The sequence below is a fragment of the Melanerpes formicivorus genome, unplaced genomic scaffold (genome assembly GCF_026170545.1).
Source record: "Melanerpes formicivorus ecotype bairdi unplaced genomic scaffold, bMelFor1.0.p_v2 SCAF_24, whole genome shotgun sequence".
Lineage (NCBI taxonomy): Eukaryota > Metazoa > Chordata > Aves > Piciformes > Picidae > Melanerpes > Melanerpes formicivorus.
The window spans coordinates 11759798-11786854 of record NW_027142376.1 but is presented as its reverse complement, the minus strand read 5'-3'; the positions used below and the strand labels follow the sequence as shown (position 1 = coordinate 11786854).

At 42.3% G+C, this 27057-nt stretch overlaps 1 protein-coding gene across 3 annotated transcripts in view; it reads left to right on the top strand.

Moving 5' to 3' along the window:
* The window catches only part of GADL1 (glutamate decarboxylase like 1), a 118555-nt gene that overhangs the window by 68692 nt on the left and 22806 nt on the right, over positions 1-27057 (top strand). For all 3 annotated transcript variants that reach the window (XM_068152908.1, XM_068152910.1, XM_068152909.1), the window contains 3 exons: positions 2871-3070; positions 9063-9114; positions 12452-12541. In XM_068152908.1, the coding sequence (XP_068009009.1) occupies positions 2871-3070; positions 9063-9114; positions 12452-12541 (342 nt within the window). The remainder of the gene's footprint in view (positions 1-2870; positions 3071-9062; positions 9115-12451; positions 12542-27057) is intronic.

The following is a 27057-nucleotide window of genomic DNA, read 5'->3' as shown; positions in this document are numbered from 1 at the left end:
AACACTCACCTAGAGACAAAAAACCAGTTCATCCACTCTAAAGGCAAGGGAAGTAGGCAGAACAAGAGACCCCCTTGCCTTAGCTGAGAGCTTCTGCATCTACTCAGCCGAAAAGGAAATGTACCAGAGAGGGAACATTACCTATTGAAGATTACAAGGGTATTACCAAGAAGCAAAAGCTTATCTTGAACTGGAATTGCTGGGTTTCATCAACGAGGGCATTACTAGTAGAGATAAAGAAGTCATTTACCCAGCTCTTGTCAGATCACCTGGAACACTGCATATGGTTTCAGTCCCTGCTGTATAGAAAAGATGTGGACAGGCTGGAAAGTGTCCAGAGAATGATCAGAGGACTGTAAGACTCTCCATATGAGGAAAGGCTGAGACAACTGCTTATGTTCAGCCTTGAGAAGGCTTAGGGGAGACCATTCCAGTATATAAAAGGTGACCACCAGGAGGATGGAGAATCCCTTTTTACAAGAGTTACATGGGAAAGATAAAGGGTAGTGGGTACAAGTTACTCCTGGGGAGATTCTGATTCGAATCCAGAAGCACATTTTCACCACGAAAGGTTAGACATTAGAATAATCTCCCAAGGGAGGTAGTGAATTCCTCTACAATGGACAGTTTTATAACTCAGCCTGACAGGGTGCTGGACTATCTAATTGAAGCTAGACTATTACCTAGAATGGTTGGACCAGATGGTCCTTGGGGTCCCTCCCAATCTGGCATTCTGTGATACTGCAAAAGAAAAAGTGCCAACCATTGGCTTTCCAGCTATGGCAGCTTGTGCTGCAGCAACACATTATCACTCTGATGACTGCAGAGGGAGAGCAGCTGCTGCCCCTGTGTTTTCCCAAGTTGTCACATAGACTGTCTTTTCACAGGGCTGAATGTGCTGGTCATGTGTGTCAAGAGTTCAGACTGAATTTGCTGTCCTTTTTTTTTTGGCAAACAAATGATCCTATGATGGGATTGTCAAATTCCTACAGAATTTGTGGGTAAATCTTTGAAGTTCTTCTGTACTCTAGAAGGTACAGGTTGGTTTTCTGCTTGTTTTGGTTTTAGTGTCAATGAATGAATTGAAAAGGCTGGAGAGGAGGAGACCAGAGAAGGGTAACAAAGTTGGTAAGGGGTTTGGAGCACAAACCCTATGAGGAGAGGCTGAGGGAGCTGGGGTAGCTTAGCCTGGAGAAGAGGAGGCTCAGGGGAGACTTTATTGCTCCCTAGAAGTACCTGAAGGGAGGTTGTAGACAGGTGGGTGCTGGTCTCTTCTCCCAGGCAGCCAGCACCAGAACAAGAGGACACAGTCTCAAGCTGCACCAGGGGAGGTTTAGACTGGATATTAGGAAGAAATTCTTCATAGAAGGAGTGATTGCCCATTGGAATGGGCTGCCTGGGGAGGTGGTGGAGTTGCCATTATTGGAGGTGTTTAGGAGGAGACTTGATGGGGTGCTTGGTGCCATGGTTTAGTTGACTAGATGGTGTTGGATGATGGGTTGGACTTGATGATCTTGAAGGTCGCTTCCAACCTGATTTATTCTGTTCTGTGTATGCCAGTGGATTATTTCTCACTCAGGTTTCTGTTGCAATTTCCAGAGTTACCAGCATTGTAATGTAGATCAAGAATTGTATCTCTGGTCGCGGGAATGTGACATTTTAAGATGTCAGACACTGTCTGTGTAAGATGAAGAGAAAATGAAATGTGAAATGCTCATTCAATTGATTCAGTTGGAAGACTGACATTGGGCTGGAAAATGGCTTGTGCTCTGTTGAGATACTCCTTAGCAAATTCTGCTCTACTTCTGTTCTTGGGTCTGTTCTGTACAGCAAGCTTCTGGTTCAGCTGTCACATGCATGCTTGCAGATCTGAATCAGCTGCTGTAGCCATGAATTTCTGTTCTAGTACTATCTTGTAGATTGTGGTTTATTTTTCTTACCTGCTTTTAGTATTCCTGACAAATCTACAACCTGTTCTGTCTCCTGGGCTCCTTGTAAGCCCTCTGTCATCTCTGCTCCCTTGCAATCTGTGTCCTGAGAGACCTCTCTTCTTTATAATATTACAGACTATACTTTGATGCTTCATTCTTAAGTCAATGGCCACTTCTATGCCTATTCTCTTACTCTGCACCTTTGTGCATGTAGCACCCCATGTGCTGTTTCCCAGCTTTGTGCTTTGCTGAAACTTGCTGTATTACTCATTTATCTTTGTTTTCTGGTGCTCATCTCTGCCCAAGCAGCCTCTCAGAAGTTAGAGGCTGTAGACTGACACATAAAAATGATGCCATTAACAAACTATAACTAATGCTGAAGTACCTTTTGTGAGCTTTATTTTCTAATGTTAAAATTGTCTGGTCTATGAAAACAGACAAAAATTGGGGGCTGTATTAACTTTTTTTTGTGGTGTTTCCACTAAAATCAGATAGCCTATATTAAATTCTCAGTGACTTTATTTGTTGGTGAGGGCTAAATGTTTGTCTTGGGGCTAAAATCCTCCCTATCTGCAACTAACTGTGCTGTTCTTGACCAAGAAATAATAGATTAGGCCATTTATGCATATGTACCGAGCTCCTCAGGACTTATTCTTCCACTCTGTAGAGTGGAGTGGTGGATATAGGATTCTTCTCTCTCTTTTCCACCCATGATATGCCCTTGGCTAACTATTTCTGTGGTACCCACTTCCATAATTTCTCGAGATCAGATTCAGAATTCCTCTTCAATCTGCAATTCTTCTGTGATGTTATGAAGAAAATAATGACAATAATAATAATGGCTTTCTTGTTCTGTTTTATTAAGCAGTTGGTGCAGGCAAGAAAAATTGAGTTTGAAATGCTTATCAGCAATCTAAGTCTCTGTTGTGTTTCTAATAGGGCCTTCTGAAGAAGTGTTACTCTGCCAAGGCTGCATACCTATTCCAGCAGGACAAGTTCTACGATGTCAGCTATGACACTGGTGACAAGTCCATTCAGTGCAGCAGGCGTCCAGATGCATTCAAATTCTGGCTCATGTGGAAAGCCCTGGGAACCACGGGCCTCGAGGAAAGAGTAAACAGGGCACTGGCTTTGGCTAGGTACTGCCTCACAATTTTCAATGTGTCTAGTCTGTTTAATCGACTGAAATGTTTACTCTGCTGATACGCTGTATGCTGGAACGGACCACGTTTTACTCCCCTCCCCCTTTTAGTATGTGTTTAATAGGAGAAAGCAATAGCAGTAATTAGTATTACTACATTTGCTACAATACTTAATAGTAATTATTACTTTGGTGAACATGGAAATCCAAATGAGACTATCAATCTGCCTGGTTTAACTTTTATGTTATTTGAACTGGACACAGGACAGGTTTACCAGTACACCCTCTAATAACTCATAACTCTGTTCTTCTGATGTTAGTAGATGGTGCTGGGTGATAGGTTGGACTTGATGATCTCGAAGGTCTTTTCCAACCTGGTCTGGTCTATTCTATTCTAAAAGCAGTCCCATGCAGCAGGCTCTGAGCTATGTCTAGGAAGAAGCAAATTAGTCATTCTTCTGTTCACTTCATTCCCTCATTACTGGGAAAACAGAAAGCAAATGATGTGGAGAAATTTGTACGAGGACACTCTGTTACTATTAGGATATAACAGAGATATGTGAATGAATACTGTTCTGACATCCTACTTGTTTTTTCTCCACAAGTTCACTGAATTTCTTAATGCTTATAGTATGTTCTACTAGGGCCTGAAATGCCTTTTTCTTTAAATCTTCTCCTCACCTGCCCTGTTTTAATTTTACTAAATTTTTGGTCTTGCAGAACTGAAGTGAATTCTGCAAGGCCGTCTCTAAAGCGATAGTCTTGTCTCAGTTTCTGGGAAGAAACTTTCATGTGAGTCTACTAATAGAAGAAGTAGTAGCATTGAAATAAGACATTGTCCCATTTAAAACAATCTTCCTGAAGTATTACATCTGCTCAGAATTTATACAAGATGAACCACAGTGAAATCTTCACCAATTCCTGGGCTAGCTACACATTCCAAACAAAATCATTGCTAGTGAAAAAGTCATAGAATCACAGAATCATAGAATCAACACATTTGGAAACGACCTCAAAGCTCATCAAGTCCAACCTGTCACCCAAGACCTCATGCCTACGAGACCATGGCACCAAGTGCCACGTCCAATCCCCTCTTGAACTCCTCCAGGGATGGCGACTGCTGTGTTATTTTTTTGGTATGGATTACCAAGGTGAATGCTTACTCCAGTGAAAATCAAAGGAATAGTCTCACTTTTAATAATTTCAATTAAAATGAAGGTAAAAATACTTTTGATTTAAACCCAGAGCAGATTAGAAATGAATTAAAGAAAGAAGCCAATCCAGAACAGCCCAAATGAGCTGTGGCTTTTCCCTCCGTTTCCTTAAAAACCACTCATTGTTTGGCTGGTTAAGTGTTTTTTAATATCTTCTGGTTAAATTGTGCTTTGTTCTTGTTCTGAAGCACTGTGCTGTTTTGTACAGAGTAATTCATTCCACTATCAGTAGGAGAATTCAACCTTATCAAGGTCACTGGCCAAGGTTGGTTTTTTTTGAGAGTATAATGATTAATGACCTTTCTGGGATCGATATTTCTTTCAACATTAGGATTCAGCTGGTAGCACCTCTGTGGAGTGACTAGGTTGTCTATTTATATATATAGTACTTTTTTTTCCTTTCCTCTCTTCCCTTTAACAAGAAATTTAACTCTTAGTCACTTGATTAAATATATTCTTTACAGTAGCTGCATTGCTGGCTGGACTTTGCGTGGACACGGGCACTTTGCAGCTGAGACATTGGGTTTGCTGGGCACTATGCCAGGTTTCTTAACTACTCAACATCTGTGAAGCCCTTCTGATTTGTTACAGTAGGTGTTTCTTTGATGTTGCAAAGATAGTATTTCAGCCTCCTGGACACAGACCTGGATTAATTCTGGGACTAGTCCGCCGACTGCAGAGCTTTAGAGCAAGATTGCCTTTTATTTTCACACGGCCAAACAAATCTGCAAAGATTTGAAGGTGATTGCAGGCATATATTTCTGCTGCACTGAACTTTGCTTGCTGGCTATTCCATTAATATCTTACTGCTCTGGAAATTAATCATATTTTCAATGTATTAGGTATCCCAGGAATATTGTGATGCTTATTTGTAAAATATCTACAGTAGAGAATCTTGCTCATCACTTCAGGATATTTTTTTTGCCTTTTTTTTCCCCCTTTTCTTTTCCCCCTTTTTATTTTTGAGGCAGGATATTTCTCTATGAAATATCCTGCTCATCACTTCAGGATATTTTTTTTGCCTTTTTTTCCCCTTTTCTTTTCCCCCTTTTTATTTTTGAGGCAGGGATATTTCTCTATGAAGAACATTAAAAACAAAACAGAAGTTGCTTTTAGAGTACAACTTAACCACCTCTGCAGCTTTGCAGTTTTCTGCCTGATTCTTCTTCTGACGCTCACTCTTAGCAGGCATACGTGTACTCTCACTGCAAATCTCCACCCTTCCTTTTCTGCAAGGCTTAATCATAGCAGATACTATTTGTCTGTGCAGCTCCAGTCCTTGCTGGGACTAAAGCCCTACTGACGTTCTACAGCCATGACACGATAATAACGCTCTTCCATCAGCTCTGGAAAGATGCTGTTTCCTTTATCTTTTACCTCCCAATGCTTTGCTTTGTGTCTGTTCTGGAAAGATGCACCGAGTAAATTGCTCCACTGCCATCAAATGGCCCTGGCAAGATAAATCGTGGGTGATGGATTTTCTAATGGCTGCCTTCTTAGGATATTGACAATAAAGCTATGAACATGGGGAGAGACTGTTTACAAGGGCCTATGGTGACAGGACAAGGGACAATGGCTTCAAACTAGGGAAGAGCAGATTTAGATTGTCAGGAAGAAGCTCTTCACTGTGAGGGTGGTGGAGCACTGGAATGGGTTGCCCAGGGAGGTGGTTGAAACCCCTTCCCTGGAGATACTCAAGGTGAGGCTTGATGAGGCCCTGGGCAACCTGATCTAGTTGAGGATGTCCCTGCTGACTGCAGGGACATTGGACTGGATGACCTTTGGAGGTCACTTACGGCCTGGACCATTCTGTGATTAATAGTGTTGTGAGCTTGACTGACATCAGATATCATGTGTCAGATGGTGATATACAAAACAAAGTGAATAGAAGCAAGATGTAATGGTAAGAGGAAAGGCTATAATGCACTGTAATACATCTTCTACTAATTCAAACCCTCAAAACAAACCACCAGCACCACCAAAACCAAAAAAGCCCCACCCCACAAAACACCAAAACCCTAAAAACCCAACCAAAACAAACAAACACCAGAAAACCCCCTCGAACAACTAAGCCAAACAAAACCAAAAAATGATCATATGTAGGTTTCTTTTTCATTGTTTATTAAAAAACAACAGCTACTGTCTTGTGAAGACCCTGCTGATTTTGCTAAATGTTTGGTGTTTTGTTTTGTTTGTTTGTGGTTTGGTTTTTTTTGTGTGTGTTGGTTTGTGTTATGCTTTGTTTTGGTTTTGGCACAGACAAGTATCTTCTAATTAATAGGACAAAAGCACTGAGCTTGTTTTACTTAAGACTATCCTCCTCCAGAAACATGTTCCCTCCAATATGCTCGCATATTGTCTAGCTACCTTTCAGCATGCCTCTCTCTCTCAAATGAAACAATAGTGTGGGCATTAACAGCCAGATAAGAAACAAATGCACACAGTAGGATCTATGGGTGTTGGTGGACAAGAATCTCAACATGAGCTCTCAGTGTGCACTTGCAGCCCGCAAAGCCAATCAGATCCTGGGCTGCATCAAGAGAAGTGTAGCCAGAGGTGATTCTCCCCCTCTACTTAGCTCTGGTGAGACCCCACCTGGAATACTGCATCCAGTTTTGGAGCCCTTATTACAAGAGGGATGTGGAGGTGCTGGAAGGTGTCCAGAGAAGGGCCACGAGGATGATCAGAGGGCTGGAGCACCTCTCCTATGAGGACAGACTGAAGGAGTTGGGGCTGTTCAGTCTGCAGAAGAGAAGGCTCCAAGGTGACATAATTGTGGTCTTCCAGTATCTGAAGGGGGCCTACAGGAAGGCTGGGGAGGGACTTCTGAGGATCTCAGGTAGTGATAGGACTAGGGGGAATGGAATGAAGCTGGAGGTGAGGAGGAAGTTCTCCACCATGAGAGTGGTGAAGCCCTGGAATGGGTTGTCCAGGGAGGTCCAGGGGCCCCGTCCCTGGGGGTGTTTAAGAGCAGGCTGGATGAGACTCTGGCCAGCCTGCTCTAGTGTGGGGTGTCCCTGCCCATGGCAGGGGGGTTGGAACTAGATGATCCTTGTGGTCCCTTCTAACCCTGACTGATACTGTGATACTGTGATATGGTCACAACAGAAAAGACGAAGAGCCATGACTTTGAATAGTGGGAGGAAGCATCCCAACGGTGCACAGTACATCACAGCTCATGGAGCTGTGTGTTGTGGGAACTGATGCCCTACCACTGTGATCATTTTGCAGGAATGTGTACTAACAGGTAATGAGTTCTATGCACAATACTTCTTAATGATAAACAGCAGGACAACTCCCCAGGCTCTGTTTTGAAAAAAAGTGTACCATCTGGGGTATTGTTCACTGCCTCCCTAGCCAACCTGTTTCTGCAACACATCTGCCAAATACCAGGTGTTGCAGATAAAATGGTGCTAGAAGTGTCCCTGTGAGGGAAGGTTTCAGGCATGTGCAGACCAAATGGGGTTATTTTGACAATATTTTTCTTCCTTAAGCATTGGATAAAAGTATTATTTATGTGATGACCAGTAATATAGTTGCAGGAGAATGACAAACAGAGGAATAGACTTGCATAAAGTCTGTGGTTTAACTGTCTCAGTGTTATTACTGTTAGACAGCAAAACCTTCATGTGGAAGACATGGAAAGGCTATGTAAATGTGAGCTATCTCTTTAGAGTTTTTCTTGGGAAGGCTGGGGAGAGCAGGCAATAAGGAGAAGTTGTTCTTTTTGCTTCAGGATTCCTGTAATGTGTGCCATGGCAAAGTTGAGGTCCTGTCTTAAAAAACATGAATTGAAGCTATTTGGATCTAAAGTTTTGATTCAAACCTATCTTCCCATTGAAGGGCTCTGTGTTTTTTTCATACAAAAAGGTGAAAGAAAAGAAATACTTATTTCAATGTGTTGTTAGCATAGACTACCCAGGAATTATTGTGCATCAGCGATGGCTCACTGTGTGGAAATGTGAGCTGCTGTGTGCAGGGTGGAACAACAACAATTATTGGGAAAATTGCTAGGCTTCAAATATGTGGAAACTTATAAATTCTGGGCTGAGAATAAAGAGGTTCCAGTGACAGTAGTAGTGCCAGAGATGTCAGGGTGGCCATGAAATAATATGGCATCACAGCATTTTTAGAGAGGAACAGCAGTGGAAATTAGTATTGGGAAGGTTCGAGGCCTGATGGAAGTAGGATCACTTGGTGTCATGTGGCTCTACTGAAAAATCTGTGCTTGAGGACAGAATTTGACCTCTCCTCAGTGCTCCTTGGATGGCTGCAACCTTCATTTGTTTCCAGGAACTGATAGCTACTGCATTTTCACAGCAGGTAGAAATGAGGTTTGACTCTATGGTTTCTTTCATAGTTTCATTCAGGGTTGGAAGGGACCACAAGGATCATCTAGTTCCAACCCCCCTGCCATGGGCAGGGACACCCCACACTAGATCAGGCTGGACAGAGCCTCATCCAGCCTGCTCTTAAACACCCCCAGGGACGGGGCCTCGACCACCTCCCTGGACAACCCATTCCAGGGTTTTACCACTCTCATGGTGAAGAACCTCCTCCTCACATCTAGCCTGAATCTCCCCACCTCCAGCTTCATTCCATTCCCCCTAGTCCTGTCACTACCTGAGATCCTGAGATTCTTTAGGGGGTGGGGGGAAGGAAAAGGAGAAAAAAGAAAGAAAGGAAAAATGTATATACATCTTCAAGATCTTTCTAGTTCCTCTTTGTACATATTGTTTTGTTCTGTGCTTTAAACCCCTGCAATTTTAATTACAGATACTTAGTGGAGGAAATTAAGAAAAGAGAGGGATTCCAGCTTCTTTTGGAGGTAAGTGAAAGTAGAACTGAACTATTAAAGTTATTGGAAGAGTGGAGTGTCTGTTGTTTGATTCTATTCTTTTCAGGCAATTACTAATTTGTATTTGAGGTATGTAATTCAGCAATTTTATGTGTTGGAGCTAACACAGATATGACTAAGTACACATAACACACTCCCTACCATTACTCTGCATATTGTTTCATTGTTTCATTCAGGGTTGGAAGGGACCACACGGATCATCTAGTTCCAACCCCCCTGCCATGGGCAGGGATACCCCACACTAGATCAGGCTGGCCAGAGCCTCATCCAGCCTGGGCTTAAACACCTCCAGGGACGGGGCCTCGACCACCTCCCTGGACAACCCATTCCAGGGTTTTACCACTCTCATGGTGAAGAACCTCCTCCTCACATCTAGCCTGAATCTCCCCACCTCCAGCTTCATTCCATTCCCCCTAGTCCTGTCACTACCTGAGATCCTCAGAAGTCCTTCCCCAGCCTTCCTGTAGGCCCCCTTCAGATTGTCTATCTTCTGGGCCTCTATTGCCTTAAATGGTACAGGTCAAGCACCTTCTCTTTGTGTGTGAGAAAGTGAAGAGTCTGGCTGCACAAAAGCAGTGCTTGCCAGACTTGGGGAAAAGACTGTGTCCTGGATGGAAGGATGTTTTGATCCTAAAAATGGAATTCCATCATTAAAGTCCACATTTTTTTTTTCTTTAATGCTATTTTATTTTTTTTTTAAGCCTATCTTCCTAAAAAGTGCTGAAAAATCTCTAAAAGGCCTGCCATTTTTTAGAAAAAACTTTATGCATTGTTGGAAGTGTGTGTGTGAAGGAGAGCTGGGTATGTGGCATGGGGAGGAAGAGAGGAAAAATACTTTGTAGTCTTCATACAATATAAGCCTTTCTCTTTAACTTTGAAAACTGCTTATCTGAACAGTGCATACTGAGAAGCTTTTCACGGCGTGAGGAATTTGGGACTGGCAACACATGATTGGGTTACCAAAGTAGCAAGCCTGCTTAAAGCTCTCTATTTTCTGTTGCTGTGGAATTTAGCACAGAGCTCAGATCTGCTGTAGATGTGAAATCTGTTGGTGAGAGCAGAGGCTGCTGTTGTGTTCCTGCAAGACCAGAACACGTGAACTAAAATTAAGATTGGAGGTAGTGCCGTAACACAGGCTGTGAGAAAGAAGTTGAGCAAGGATTAAGAAAATGTTTTCAAGATTGCAGTGGGGCAAGCAGTGCAAAATCCAAGAAAGTCTGCTGGGAGGCAGCTCAGCCCAGTTATGCAAGCCTACGAAAGGAAGTTGAACCTTGGACAAGAAGTTCAAGGACACGATCCTCCAATACATGTAGTGAGGAAAGTCCTGTAGGGAGAACTTCTCTATGGCCTGGAAATGCTACTTGTGCTTGAGTCATCTTGAATTCTTCTCTGGTGTCATTACTTACTTGCTTGGATAAGAGCTGCAACAAGATAGCCAGAAGCAGAGTGAATCATGTTTTGAGGGTAGTTAGGTATTTCTAGAATCAATTGTATATGCTGAGGGGGATGAAGTATTTCATATGTGAAAGGAAACTGAGATACTCAAGAAGGCAACATAGGCAAAGGCAATAATATGATCATATATGCCATCTGTTTACTCCTGCTGTTTATACAGCTTTAAAATAAACCCTGTAACAGCAAGCTAATGCTTGTGGTCATGAAGTAGTCACTGCCTTTTCAGGGTCTATGTTTGTGTGCTCAGTGCATGCTCTTCGGGGAAAGAAATAGGACTTCAAGAGCTGCGCTTTATTTCATTCACTGGAGGTTGGTGACATGTTTGCAGCTCTGTTCCTGCTGACAACAATATACTTCTTGATTACATTGTATTTAATGCATTCTTTTAAGTGAGATGGAAAATGATACAAGCAGCTCCCAGCACCTTTCTTGAAAGAACATCTCAGCTGGTGAGCTCTCCTTGTTTAGCAGACTGCTTGGGATCGCAATAGCAGCCTCATCCACAAGGAGACAAAGAAATGGTGTGACCCAGCTACTAAAGCTCCCTTTCAACTTTTTTTTCTTGTTTTTCTTTTTAACCAATACTAACAAGAATGGGGTGTGTATGTGGGGGAGACAGGTGTATGAGTGATAATCCATTTTATAATATTAGACCTTGGTTAAATACTGTGAAAATAATGTAGGTTAAATACTGTGAAAATAATGTAGGTCAAGATTGGCTGAGTGGTTTTATGGATAGTGCTGGATGGGATTAGAAGGCACATCTGTTCCTTGTGCTATTGCTATCTGTACAGGTGGAAAAAAAGATAATTTGTTCCAAATTAGCAAGAAATGTAGACAGACCCTGAATGGGTCAGCTGGGACCATTTCCTAAATTACAAATGAAAGACAAACTTCATAAGCACAAAATGTCCTATTTTATAATGCATGGTGAGCAGCTATTCTTGTTAGGAGTCTTGCGGCTAACTCCGAGTTTAAAGGCAATACTTCTCTGGAGGAAAGCAGAGATGTGGAGTATGAGTCTTTGCTCAAAAGGCCTGCTTAGATATTGGACAAGAGATATTGAGGATATGCCACATACCCTGCAAAGGGTCCTTTGTTTCTTATCACAGTATCGCTTAGGTTGGAAAGGGCCTCGAGGATCATCGAGTCCAACCTATCAACACAGAACTCATGATTAGACCATGGCACCGAGTGCCACGTCCAATCTCCTCTTGAATGCCTCCAGGGTCCATGACTCAACCACCTCCCTGGGCAACCCGTTCCAATGACGAATGACTCGCTCGGTGAAGAACCTCCTCCTCACCTCGAGTCTAAACCTCCCCTGGCGCAGCTTGAGGCTGTGTCCCCTTGTTCTGGTGCTGGTTGCCTGGGAGAAGAGGCCAACCCCTTCCTGGCTACAACCACCCTTCAGGTAGTTGTAGAGGGCAATGAGGTCACCCCTGAGCCTCCTCTTCTCCAGGCTAAACAATCCCAGCTCCCTCAGCCTCTCCTCATAGGGCTTGTGTTCAAGGCCTCTCCCCAGCCTTGTTGCCCTTCTCTGGACACGTTCAAGTGTTTCAATGTCCTTCTTAAACTGAGGGGCCCAGAACTGGACACAGTACTCAAGGTGTGGCCTAACCAAAGCAGGAGGAGATGGATAAAGGCAACATTAGCTCCAGCACCACGTAGACCACAGCACTGTCAGAAAAAGTGAATTGGAGAAGGACATTTTAATGAAAAGAGTATAAACTCAAAGGTTTCTTTTTTTTTCCCTACCAAAAATAAAGCTGAACTCTTTGATATCTCTTTAATAATGTATTCCTGTCCCATTTCTTACATCTCATAAGCAATCACTTGTTCTCTTCTTCAGCCGGAGTATGCAAATGTTTGCTTCTGGTACATTCCACCAAGCTTAAGAAAAATGGAGGATGGACCTGAATTTTGGCAGAAGCTACACCAGGTGAGTATCATGTGAACAGTTGTTACCAGTAGTGTACTGATTTATATGTGAGCCAGATGAGAATCTGAAGTAGCCCTTGACTTTGCTCACCATTAACCCATCAGTAGAACAGGGATTTAATCCTCAAATAGACCTTGGGAGGATTCAAGTTTGTTCTTTGTTTAGACAAGGCTAATTTGTATTCTTTCTCTTAATGTAAGAGATGCAGGCATTTGCAAGTACAAGGCTTACTATCAAAGCTACTAGCAACTGGCAGAACTGAGAGAAGAGGAACAATGTTGTCTGCATATCTTGCCTAGATATAGTACCCATTACCCATTTCAGGCACTTAACACTGTCCTTGGAACTTGTCTTGCATTGTCTGTGATGAAGCAATGAAGTGCTTAAGAATACATTTCTGATGTTAACCCATAAATAACAACAGGAATACAATGGGGGGAAAAAAAATATGTTGGTGAGCATTTTGATAACTCTGCCATCCTGGTAGAAAATCATGGAAGTTGTTTTTTTTTTTGAGGGGGGGAAGAAGCAGTAAAATACTGAACTCACTAGTGGGGACTCAGTAGTGAAGATTTAAACTCATGGAAACAGTGGTGTTATCTTTCACTGAATAAGCTGTTCTGTGAGGAATTGAATTTAATTAATTGTTTGCTCTTGCTGTAGCAGCTTTGGTGTTCTGCATTTATTTATTTATTTATTTTCCCAAAGAACTTGCTGTTAGAAATTTAAATTAGAACATAGATGTGTATGCCATATGCATGCTGGTGTGTGTGATGCATTTTGTACGTACTATAGACACATGCATTCTTCTTACAGTATCTGCTCTCCTTTTAGCAGCTTCCCTGTAACAGGGATTGCTTTCAATTTATGCAGGATACTGATGATGCCTGGATGGGTTATGATCCTTTCACATGGGGTTTCCTTTCCTCCTGTTAGACTGGATGGCTCTATCTATCTATACTCATAAAAATCTATCTATACTCATACAAATTTATCTATACTCATACAAATACATAAATAGATCTCCTCACCCCCATGCATAATAACTTCTTTACCCATGGAAGAGTGATGATTTGGGAAGGCACAGAAGAAATAACTCTGTTTGTGTATTTATATATGCTATGGAAGGGACTGTGAAGGGAAGGGATGAGCACAACAAATGGCGCTTGAGCGCATGTATTGTGAGTGACTCATGGAGGGTAACTTACTGGATCTTCGCTTGGCTGCTCTGTGGTGCTTCCAGTCAGAGTGGGGAATAGATGCCTGGCTTAATTTACTGACATAGGTGGACTGATGCTGGAAAAGCAGATTTCCTAAACAAAGTTCTGTGGGAAAGAGCTTGTGTGCAATTTCTCCTCAGAACTGAACACAGCTGGAGGTTGCAACCATTCTTTTCATGTGCAAGGTAACATTTTCTTTGTTCTTATGCCTCCTCTTGTGCAACAAAGAAACCCAAAATACTTAAAACCTATTTCCCCTTTCCCCACAAAAGGCCCTTCAAAAAAATCTGTCACAAACCAGACCAAACCTCCACAGCAAAGGAAAGCACTGAATAGCACAACTTTCTCTCTTGGAGGAAACAACAAATGGTAATTGTTAGTTGTGTTGCTTTAGGCACTGCTGGGAAGTTCTTGAACATTACAGAAAAGAGCCTGCTATGCACCTAAACCATGTTATTGCATCTATCTGCTCCTCTACAGGGAGAGGTCTGGGGGTTACTTTGGTTTTTTGGATGCTGAGGGCTGGTTTAGGGCACAACATGTAGTGAGCACGAGATGGCAACATTGGGTCACAAAAAGTAAGACTGACTTGACTTTTCCATCTAATGTCAATGTGTACTAACATTCTAATGCATAGTCTTATTTACTCTGATTAATATAGTGTGACTGGGCAAGGAGGAGTGCATTCTGATCAGCAAGGTGTAAGTGATGAGGACTGGCATTGACAGGCAAATGGGAAGGTGTACAGTTTCTTGACTGCTAGTGCTCCCTGAACACGGCCATCTAATGTGACCACTAAAATGCTTTAATTCACAATTTGTCTTTTCACACATTTTGACATCACAGTTATGCTGTTTATCCAGAAATCAATCTTCCCTTTTTGTTGACCTGCATATCTGGTAATAATTAAGGAAATGTGTGTCTTAAAAATCCCTCGAGCAGGTAATTGATTTTATTCAACTGCTTGTTCAGCAATATTGTTCAGAATAATATTCTGCCTCCTAAGGTTAGTTATGTGAGTTTTAGTACTTGTGAAAGTTGATAAGGAAAAAGCTCTGATCTCAAGTCCTCAACTTCCTGAAGAATTTGCATAACCCTACAAAAAATAACCCTGCAGGTTTTGTGCTGTGCTGGCTCTTCTCCAGCTTTTGTGGCCCACTTTGTGTGGAAATATGTCAGGGCTGACAGCATGAAACCTGATCCTGGTGTCAGTCTCCTAGCTGTCCTACATAAGCTTTGTCTCTCAGAAGCTGCTGCTTGCTTTGTTGGTTTTGTTGTGGTAGGCTGTTTGTTTTAAGGTAGGGAGCCTTGGGCTTTAGGTGTAGAATTTGCCCCCTTAGAAGTCTCCCAACATGCAAACCATAAAGGTGATATGTAAAAGTGGCTTGAAGGATTTGGGGCAGCCACTAGCTGATCATTTGACTCATCACCTGAACGATTTAGGGAAGGGTAAACAGCATGGTGATGGGGAAATACAGAACAGCACAACGGGTACATTCCTGTGGTAGCTAGTGGAACTGGGAATTCTGTGCACATCCACAGTATTACAGCACTTTCATCTTTTGGGATCATAGCAGGAATTGACTGTTATGAAAGTGGTTCTGTAAACAGTACAGCAAATCTTTGGTGGTTGAAGATAGTCCATGTCCTGAAAATTTTGCAGTATGTGGAGGGCACAGTAGAGGTAAAGGAACCTGCAATGTTCCTCAAGTGAAGAGGGATTTCTTCTTGTAAAAACCATACAGATGGGCACTCTGTGGTAACTGGGGAGCTGCTATTACATTCAACTAGAAATACATGTGAGTGTAGTTATTTTGTCATTGCAAACTGGGAGCAGTTGTCTCTCACTTGGAGCTGATGTAGCTGACTGGATGAGGGAGCAATTGCTAGTGTTGTATGTGCCCCCTAGTGGTAGTATTGCTCCTATTACACTTAGGACACACCGTAAGATGTCACAAAGTCACAGTAAGAAAAGCCTAACTGGAAATTACAAGGCAGATGTGGAAGTCAGGCAAGAAATAACAACAACAACAATAATAATAAACAACAAAAAAACCAACGACAAAACCCCCAAACCAAACAACTAGACTATCCCAATTTTAATTTGTATTACTTTTTTTCCCTATAGCTACAAATATCTGTGCACTTTCTTAGATATTTCTCCTCTCCCCCCCTAAAGAAGATGGTTGCAAGTTTTTCATCTTATACTGAAGGATCTCCAGATGATGGAGAGTTAGTTGATTGGTACTAATAATGTTTCTGGAAAGCCTCCTGGCAGCACAGAGAATGCTAGGGCACACAAAAGAAAAACCCCTAACAAATGTTTGGAGGGATGCATCTGCAACTATTGCCATCCTGTTGCTAACCCCAGCCAGTCAGCCATGCCTTGTGCATTCTGTATTGGTTTGTAGAGTGCTCTAACTCAGTGTGGTCTAGAAGATTAAGAAGGAGACAGAGAAGTAATCATCTTTTAACAGAGCCTTTCACCTTCAGGGGCCTGGCTTTGTTGAAGGATCCTGGAGTGTAACTGCAAGTAGACTACTACATTGAGTACTGCTCAGTAAGGAAGGCAAAGTACCACTTTAGACCTCAAAATTTGGGTTAAAGAGCTGTCAGTAGTTTCCTGGTAGGTCCTTTATTCGTTACTAAACTTTGCCTTGTGTGTGGTTATAAAAGCCATGCACTTGAGTATCAGATTTCCAATGGGTTGTTAGTTCCAATTACTCAAAATGCTAGCATCCCAGGCTTTGTGTGGTGTGTTTAGTTTTTTCTTTTGTTAAGTTTGCTCCCTGCATTTTGGTGGATTTTTGGCCAAATGAGAAAAAAACATTGGCTATATTAGATGACTGAGGATAAAATTTTACACTAAAGTCTTTATAGCTTGGGATGCCCTTTTTGCTCCTCCTCTCTCCCCTTCAGTAAGAGGCAAGCTTATTCCTGGCTTTCCCCCCACATTTAAGAGAAAGATATAGCAATCTGCTATCTGAAGGTATATTTGTAAAATAGCCTGTCATACTGACTGGTGTTGTGATACTTTTATATAAATGAGAGCTTTCCTACCAAAGCAGAAAGATAAAGGAGGTTGGAGTGCTGTTGCCTTGGCAACCTCTGAATCTTGTGGTCTTTGTGGTATAATCAAACACTAATCAAGGACCTGATTCAGTATTTATGTATGCAAAAGACCTATTGACAGTGGTGAAAGGTTTGAATGGGAAGGGAAACCAAGACTTTTAATTGGTTATACAGGAAATGTCAAAAAGAGGACAAACAAGAGAAAAACTACCTAGATTATAACCCCAACATTAAAAGCAGCCAGCTCAGATTTGTGTACAAGAAAGATTCCCAGCATATTGCTGCAAGTGTAATTCCACTTGGGATTTGTGTGCAAAATACTGTTAGAAGAGTGTCAGGCACCCTTGTTTAGTGTACTTCAAGTTTTAATTGCACTTGAACAAGAAAACAATTCAACAATATCTTATTAGTGTGTTTGAAGAGTGATGATAGAGACCCCTTTCTGTGATCTTTGCTTACAAGAGCAATTTTGTGGTGACAAGTAGCTACTAACTCTAGCATCTGGCTCTGACAAGTTTTTGTGGAGGGCCACATCAGGTGATGGGAGAATCAGTGGTAAGGTTTACACAGAAGTGTGAAGGATTGGCTAAATCACTGTGACTGGATCACAGCAGATCTGGAGCTGTTTATCAGTCATCTGTGAACATAGTATGCTTATCTAATTGTTTCTGATCCCACATGCTTTCTTGTTACATTGAGATAATGTAATCATGGTTTCTCTACGTTTGGGAGGAAACAAACAAACAACAGAGAGAAAAAGAATGAGTCCAGGTTCTGGGGTTTTGTTGTGCCAGCCTGGGGGGATTGTCAAGAGATGGTACCATCCATTTAATCTTTTTGCCTTCTCTTAAAACAACCTACAAATCTGTCTTGGACTTAAGAAACACAAATCTGCAAGTGGAAGTGGTTGCTTTTGTATGTCTGAAAGAAAGACCTTGCAGGGGGATGGATTATCATTTCAGCCAGTCAGATAGGAACCTCCAAAGGGGTTGTCTGAAGAGATCTGATTTGCCAGGGAAAAGCTCAAGATCAACAGAAGCTCCAGATTAATCTTAAACATAACTTGAGGTGATCTCCCAATGAAGGCTGTTTGAGGAGTTGACGCAGTTTCCCTCCATCTTTAACGTGGGAGAAGGGGAACACCTGGATCCTGACTTAGGCAACTTACAATCAGAAGCACCCTTGTGAAAGACTTGCCTGTTTTCATTATTCAGGAGGGGAACTTCAAGGGTGCCAGGATCCTGTCTTGGCTGCTTTAGTTTATAGACACAAGAACAGCCCAACATTAAATCTTCAGCATGAATTTCCTAATTCAATGGGCCCAAATTGGATTCTCAGTACTGTATTCAGAGGGATAGAAATGCAGCATTCCTGGCTAGATGAGACCAAATGGAGGCAGGGCAGTAGGGGAGAATCTTAGGGGAGAGGGAGCATAATAAGCCCTGAAACCACAAAATGACTAATACACTAAGAACCAGGAATTACATTGTAGTGTAACCATTCCTCAGCAGAGGATGGTGCTCAGAAATTTAATAATAAGCTAAGCAGTTGCTTGTTAAAGTAACAAGAAGTCTTACTTTTCAACTGAAAGGACATAATATACAGTAGCAGATGAATAAAAGCCTTGGAGTTTAGCTTTATATGAATGACTGCTATTGTTAGAAAGAGATACAAACTCTGATAAATGAGAAGGAAGAGTACAGTGTAATATAATAGTAGGGAAAACTTACAGCAGTGTTTTCAGTACCTTGTTCCTGAAGGATTTGCACACTTGCCTTTTAAATATGTTTTCCAGTTTCATATAACTCAGCAGTACAAAAGTGACTGTTAAGTTAGATACTTAGCACTTGTTTTAAATGTGTCCTCTGAAGATATGAGTAAGGGCACAGGAATAGTATGCCTTCAAGAAAAAATTGTTAATTCAGAATAGAATGTTTTGGTTCAGTGACAGCATGTGTGCACATAACTGGAATGTATGTCTTCACTCTCTTACACTTTACTCCGTCCCTGGAGGTGTTTAAGAGCAGGCTGAATGAGGCTCTGGCCAGCCTAATCTAGTGTGGGGTGTCCTTGCCCATGGCAGGGGGGTTGGAACTAGATGATCCTTGTGGTCCCTTCCGACCCTGAATGATACTATGATACTCTTGCATATGTACTGAAGTAGCAGTGCTAGACTTAAGGGGCAAAAATCACTCAGTCTCCATCAGAAGTTAAGGGCTTGATGCATTTTATCTCAGTGCTAGCACTGCTTCAGTGTGTGTTTTACAGTGGTGGAGTTGTACAACCTGCTTAACTTTCAGCCACTTACAGTAGTTTGTGCAACTAACCAGATCTCATGCTTCCTCTTTCATGGGATGGCTGGCATATCTGATGTGCGCATGGGAATAGAAAGAGGCTGTAGTCATATGGCTGTATTGTAACCTACAGTGGATGTAATAAAACAAGGCAAAGATGAAACTGCTTTCAGTTTCATGCTTGCTATTATAGTCCTAAGTGATACTTTAGTAATTCACAATATAGAAGTTGCAGAGATTTCTGTTCTTGCTCTCTGCTTTGCCCTTTTCCAGACTAGATTTTTAGGAGTGGGCAGTAGCAGTTGGGCTCCTGTTAAAAGCAGTCTTATTCATGCAGAAATACACTGGTGGGGTTCTCTTTTTTTGTTGTTGTTTTGTTTTGGGTTGTTTGGTGGTGGTTGGGGTTTTTCTTGGGTGGGTTTGTATGTTTTGTTTGTTTCTTTGGGGGTTTTTGTTTGGTTTTTTTTTTTAGGTTGGTATTACTATTTTCAGTTAAGGAAAATAAGTATCAACACTGCTAAGTACCCTTCCACATCATTTTAACCATAGAGAAGGGCAACAAACCTGGGGAGGGATTTGGAGCACAAGCCCTGTGAGGAGCAGCTAAGAGAGCTGGAGTTGCTTAGCCTGGAGAGGAGGAGGCTCAGAGGAGACCTTCTTGCTGTCTACAACTACCTGAAGGGAGGTTGTAGCCAGGTGGGGGTTGGTCTCTTCTCCCAGGTAGCCAGCACCAGAACAAGAGGACACAGTCTCAAGCTGCACCAGGAGAGGTTTAGGCTGGGTGTTAGGAAGAAGGTCTTCACAGAAAGAGTGATTGGCCATTGGAATGGGCTGCCCAGGGAGGTGGTGAAGTCACCATCACTGGAGATGTTTAGGAAGAGACTGGATGGGGTGCTTGGTGCCGTGGTTCAGTTGATTTGATAGTGTTGGGTGATAGGCTGGACACAATGATCTCGAAGGTCTTTTCCAACCTGGTTAATTCTATTCTATTCTATCTGATTTCTGTTCTTTTGGATAGATAGGTATTTCTATTTGATTCCTTATTCCCCTCCCAGACTTGTAATATCAGGTGATAGCTCAAACAGACGATTATTTGCATCCCATCCAGCAATGAGAACACATCTGGTAGCTCTGTTTTAAGAGCACTGTTACACAGCTGCCAAAACTAGCCCTCAGCTCTTAGAACAAAGAGAAGAAATCCAAGTGGCTTTGCTGCTGTATGGTTTACTAGATGAGAATGCAGGGTAACTTTTGTCAGAGACTTAACACTGAGCTGTACATGTTCAAGGCCCACTGAGGACCGAGGTCTATTTGAACCCTAGTGCTCAGCCTACAGAAACAATCAAAGCTGTAGGGAGGGAGTCTGTTACAGCTCCATATGTTTCATTCAGGTAGACCAAGGATTTCTTCTTCTCTAAGTCACTGGCAGAGAAAGATTGCCCGGATCTCCAGAGGTGAAGTAGTTTCCACACTAGTTGTTTCTTGCTTGAAATCCTTTTAAGTGTAATGGAGGGTCCAATCATTTCTCCATGCAGTAATACACATAATAGCATGGAATGAAGCTGTAGGGAATAGGTAAAGTGGAGAAAAATATTGTGAGGAAATAAAATCAGAAGAGATTGACAGATTCAAAGTAAAGGACTGAACTTTCCAGGGAGAGCAATGCAAGGTGCATTTTCACTGCAGTATGCAGTACCTTAGCTAGCTGAAGTATTAGGAGTGCTATGACCACATGTGAGTGTGGTACTTAATTAAAATGTAAAGCTGTCTTGCATGGACTAGTTAGCATGACCATTCTTCTGAGATTCAAGTAGATCACCTAGAGCAGTGAGGTGTGTAGATGTACTCCTTTCTTACAGGGCAAGCAGAGGTTCCATTTGACCAATGTCTTAAATATATTGCATGCTGTCTTTCTAAAACCTGAGGGTCATTCTGCTTTCAGTTCAGATAGAGAAAGCACACAAGCTGTTTTCCAACTTTAGTGTTACTAAAAGCTTCACACAATAAATCTTTGTTTGCATATGGGAAGCATCTAAAAGGGCTTATTTTCTAATTGAAAAGCCCATGGCTTGGACAGCAGCACTCTGAGCTGGGTTAGGAACTGGCTGGATGGCCGAACCCAGAGAGTAGTGGTGAATGGTGTCACATCCAGCTGGCAGCCAGTCAGTAGTGGAGTCCCCCAGGGATCAGTGCTGGGCCCCATCCTCTTTAACATCTTTATTGATGATCTGGATGAGGGCATTGAGTCTATCATCAGTAAATTTGCTGATGACACCAAGCTGGGGACAGGAGTTGATCTGCTGGAGGGTAGAGAGGCTTTGCAGAGAGACCTCGACAGGCTGGACACATGGGCAGAGTCCAAGGGCATGAGATTTAACACATTCAAGTGCCAGGTTCTGCACATTGGCCACAACAACCCCATGCAGTGCTACAGGCTGGGGTCAGAGTGGCTGGAGAGCAGCCAGGCAGAGAGGGACCTGGGGGTGCTGGTTGATGGTAGGATGAACATCCAAGTCTCAGGCTGCGCCAGGGGAAGTTCAGGCTGGAGGTCAGGAGGAAGTTTTACACAGAGAGAGTGATTGCCCATTGGAATGGACTGCCCGGGGAGGTGGTGGAGTCGCCATCACTGGAGGTGTTCAGGAGGAGACTTGACAGGGTGCTTGGTTACATGGGTTAGTTGATTAGGTGGTGTTGGGTGATAGGTTGGACGCGATGATCTTGAAGGTCTCTTCCAACCTGGTTTATTCTATTCTAAAAATGACAGAAACAAAGGCTGTGGTGATTCAGTAGGATTGCATTCTCCACTTTATTACCACAGATTCAATTGACACTAAAGGATGCATCAGTGTTTCCTGATACTTCTGTCTGAACAAAGGCAGTACTATTTAATTTCTATGGTTTTCAAATGGATAGAGCATGTTACCCACAGCAGGGGATATCTTGCATCGTTACAAGTCTCTCAGCTTGTAGCAAGACCAAGAGGGTAAAACCAACCCCTATTTCTTCTCCTCCAAAAAAAGTGATTTAACTTTTTTTAGGGGGTGTGAGGGGAAGCTTAAGTTCATAAGAATCAAATAGGCAGCTGGGGACATGCCTCAGAAAATCATTCTTTTTGTTTTGGGGAAGAAATGAAAAAGATACCTAAATGCTCCTAATCTGGACATAATTGTCATCTTGATTAAAGGATTATACTAAGGTAAAACTCAAGCATTGGGATGGTATTTCCTACTATGAATGGTAAAGGAAGAAAATAAAAGTAACAAACATTGGTGCAGACACAGGAGCAAAGAAGAATTAAAAAAAGTCTGTTATTATTAGCCTGTACTTTTGTAATAGTCAAACCCAGTTAATCTGAAAAGCAAATCGAACCTAGGGCATGTTTTAAAAGCAATCATTGACCTGCTTTCAACCACCTAATCAAATGGAAAGTGTCCATGCTGGTGGCTGGGTTTGGAACTAGATGATCCTTGAGGTTCCTTCCAGCTCTGACAATTCTATGATTCTGTGATTTTTCAGTGTAGGAAGCCCAAGGGAATTTACACTGGCTCTGTCTCTCCAGTGGACCCTTGTTACATATTTGACAGGGAGGTAAATTAATAATGCTTCACCAGGTGTATTTTCTAGCTGGGTAGCTCCCAGCATTTGTTGGTGTATGGGGTTTGTTCCTCCCCAGGTGTAGAGTTTGTCATTTCCCCTTTGAACCTCCAAGGCTCTTGTTAGCTCTCTTCTCCAGCTTCTATTTTCTGTATATTCCAGTTTTTCTTATATGTGGTCAACGTTTTTGCTATCTTAATAGTTCTTGACAACTTGGGGGGGGGGGGGGGGGGGGGGGGGAGGGAGGAGGGGAGGGAAATACCACCAACCCTACAACTCTACAAAAGCCACAGAACCTTACTCCTCACCATATGCTTTGCAGTGGCGACCTCTAAATCTGCAGTTTATTCTTTGACAAAAATAGAGTATGCATTCATAGCCTATTTACAGTCAAATATTTTTCATCCTGAGCTATGGCAAATTGCTATGTTCTTGATGTATTTTGTTTCAGCTAGTGCATCCAGGTTCCTGGCTACATAGCATGTGTTTGCCCAAACAGCAGATATTTTCCCCTGCTTAAATCGAACTAATTGCTCTTCCTTTCTTCACTTTGGAGTCAGAACGTAGCTACTAATATTTCCAGTGTCCTTTCATGCCTGCCTGGAAAGAGAACTGCTTTTAATAAGAAAGCAGATTTTGAAGACACTCCACACAGTTAATTTAGTTCTAGTTGGCTCTATTGACACTGTTCTGATAAAGCAGCACCTGTGCTTCTGTGCATTTGTGCACCCCTTCATTATCTTCTCTCAGTGCTGTATGCACATTAATAACCAATGATGGAAGGACAAAAAAAAACACCCAGAAGTTAGAGTTACAAGGTGAACTCCAAAGTACAGCTTTCCTAAAAGTGTCATAGATCATTTTTAATAGCCTGTGGATCAAAATGAAACCCAATACACATCGCAGGGGAATTCAGTAATTGAAGCATTCCAGGAATGTGTAAATACTGCAGTCCTGAGATCACTAGAAACTGCATTCAGTTCTTGGCTTTTACCTGAATAAAAGCTGTTTCCTTTCATCTTTTCGTTTTGTTACAAATTGTAATTGTATTTGAAGATACAGACATTATTTTATCTGGGGGGAACAATGAACTCCCTTTTACTTCCCTTCTACCTCCTAATTTTCTGGGAAATGAGTAAAACAGTTATTCAAAAGCATTTCACTGTCTCCAGTACACTTAGGCCAGGGCTATCTCCTCTCTGTGCTGAATGTCAGGTCCCTTTCTGCTAGACAGCTTTCCAGCTACACTTTCCCAAGCCTGTCATGCTGCATGGGGTGGTTGTGGCCCTGGCTGGAGGTCAAATGCTCACCAAGCTGCTCTATCACTCCCCTTCTTGGATGGACAGGGGAGAGGGGAAAATATAACAATAAGATAGAAGAAGTTTTAATAATGCAAAGCATTATTAAAACTCTGTAAATCCTCCCCACCCTTGTGCAGATCAACACTCCCACCTAACTTGCTGTCATCTGTGTCCTTACTGATGACACACACTGTGTCCTTACTGATGACACACACTGTGTCCTTGCTGAGATTATCAATAAAAAAGATGTTAAACAGAAGTGGTCTCAACACTGAGCCCTGAGGAACACCACTTGTGACCAGCTGCCAGCTGACTTTAACTCTGTTGACCACCACTTGGCCTTCTTGAACTTGGCCTTGGCTCATTGATCTAACCTGTCCACATCCCATTGTAAAGCTTCCCTACCCTCTAGCAGATGGATACATCCACCCAGCTTGATGTCCTCTGCAAACACTGAAGATGCACTCAATCCCCTCATCCAGATCATTGATAAAGATCTTAAAGAGGACAGGCCCCAGTACTGAACTGTGGAGGACACCACTAGGCACAGGGCACCAGCCAGATTTAACTCCATTCACCGCCACTCTTTGGGCCTGGCCATCCATTCTTTTATCCGAAGCAGAGTGCCATGAGTTTCTGAAGGAGAGTGTTGTGAAAGACAGTGTCAAAGACTTTACTAAGGTCCAGGTAGACAGTGTCCATGGCCCTTCCCTCATCCACTAGATGGGTCACCTTATTGTAGAAGGAGATCAGATTAGTCAGGCAGAACCTGCCTTTCATAAACCCAAGCTGATGCTGAAGGGTTTTGTTGAATTGCTGTTCTGTGTTTTACGCAGGGGATAAATTCTATTCCCATGTCAAGGTGGTGGAAAGAAAGCTGAATTTTGCAGCAGATAGAAAAAAAAACAACATTGGAATTAAATTCTAGGATGCCTGGCCAAATTGAGACCCTTGGGCTTATGTTGAATTACAATCATGGAGCTCCTATGCTAGATATGATTTGACATGGCACCTGGTGCCATGGTTTAGTGGTCATGAGGTCTTGGGTGACAGGTTGGACTTGATGATCTTTGAGGTCTTTTCCAACCTTATGTGATTCTATGATCCTGTGATTCTAGGGCTGCAGTGTGTGATTGTAGCAGTATGGGATGGGTGCAGGGGTGGTGTGGACCCAGTATGATGCCTCTTCATTTTCAGCAATATAGCAGCACACTATTTACTACATAAGAAGATATGCTAGTTATTAAAAACTTGCTTAGTTTTACTGTATTGCTGTTTTGTGTTCCTATTTTTTTTGTGCTGTTGCTGTGTGAATTGTTCCTGCTATATTTTTCATCTAATTGGCTGTGTAAGGCTTTCTTATTAATGCTCTAAGTGCAAGTAAATCATCAAGAAAATCTGTAATATCAGCAAAGTAAAAAAGGCAGGCTGACCCCCAAAAATAGTCCTTGGCAAAGATGCAAATGAACACAAAAACCCTAAATCCATTTCTAGCAATTTTTAAGTGGCTGTATTTTCTTAGCCTTTAATTCATTGTAAATTAATGAGTGCTTCTTTCGTTCAACTTAGACATTGACTTCAATAGGTCTATCCCCTTACCACTTTTAATACCAGTGCTTGGTTTTCTGCAATTTCCATGGTATGCCCAAATAATCCAAAGATTCAGTGAGCCTTTTTAATTCTTGGGTACAAGCCATCCAGACCTGTGGATCTAAAAAATTGCCTCAGTACATCTGTAACACTCTAATAGCTGCTCAACGCTCAGAAAGTTCTTCACATTTGTGGTCGGAATTCCTCCTTGTGGAAGCTGAAAGGTTACTATTGAACACTTCTGCTTTGCTTGTGTTTTTAGTGATTAACCATAGGCAGGGCTTTACTCATCCCCAATGTACATAGTAAGGTGTTTCTTCTTTCCTTAGTCTTGTCAATGAAAGATTTCTTTTCCTTACGATAAATTGTTTTCCATGTCACATCTGTATTGATAGCTATCTGATCTGTTTCCCCCTTTCCACTTGTCAAATACTGCTTTGCCAATGAATGAGTTTGAGCTTTTGATAAAGCTGTCTTCTTTTTTGATTGAAATATCACAGCCTTTGTCCACCTCATCTCTTATTAAAGAGCTTTAAGCTCTCATCTGTCATCTCCACCTGAAGATTTTTGGAACGCCCTTGGTGACCCAGGCTATCTGTTTGCTTTGGCTGCAAGTGACTGTAGTCAGGTTGTGATCAGTTCACAGAGGCAAGTGATGATTTATAGACCAATGATTAATTTCTCTGTGATGATGTATGGCTGGAAATGAAGATGCATCACACTGGATCCATACCACCCCTGCTGATGAGTTGGGAGACAGAATATGTTGCTGTACAAAACTGATTGTTGCATGAAGTCAAAGACTATCTGGACAAACTAGGTCAGTCAGTATGTGTTGATATGGGATGAGGTGACTGGGGAAGGCACAACCAGTGCTGGATATCCAGTTTGAACTGCGTCTTTGATGCCTCAGTTGGAGTAATATAATGCAGCTTTCCACAGAGAGTGTGGATATAGCATCTGTACTTGAGAATGAGGTTAATTTTCACAATCAACAGCAGCTGTGAGGCCGTGTGTGGAGTGCTCACTGTTCAAGATGCCAAAGTGCTCTCCTGGAAGTAGTTAGGGATGGTTGTTAGTACCTGTTTGTAGGACCTGCCCTGAATGCCCTGCTCTGGGTAGCACGCGTGGGAGGTCTGCAGAGCGGGTAGCTGTGTCAGGGCTCTGAGCTCAGGTCCAGCTGGCTGGAGAGCTACACATATATTTGGGGATTGCCTCTAGATTACAGCTCTTCCAAGAGGGTTTTAACCTGCAGCTGGTTATCAAGGCAGGTGACCTTTGGGGGGCACCCCAATGACAGCAATGTGTTGGAACCGCTAATTAGCCCGCATGCTGTTAATGGCTGCTTGGTGGAGTCGGGGTGGGGGAGGGGGAAGATCTTTGAGGAGGGGAGGAAATGTCTCCTAGTTCTTAAATCAACAAACTTTCCTCAGTGATACTGCCAG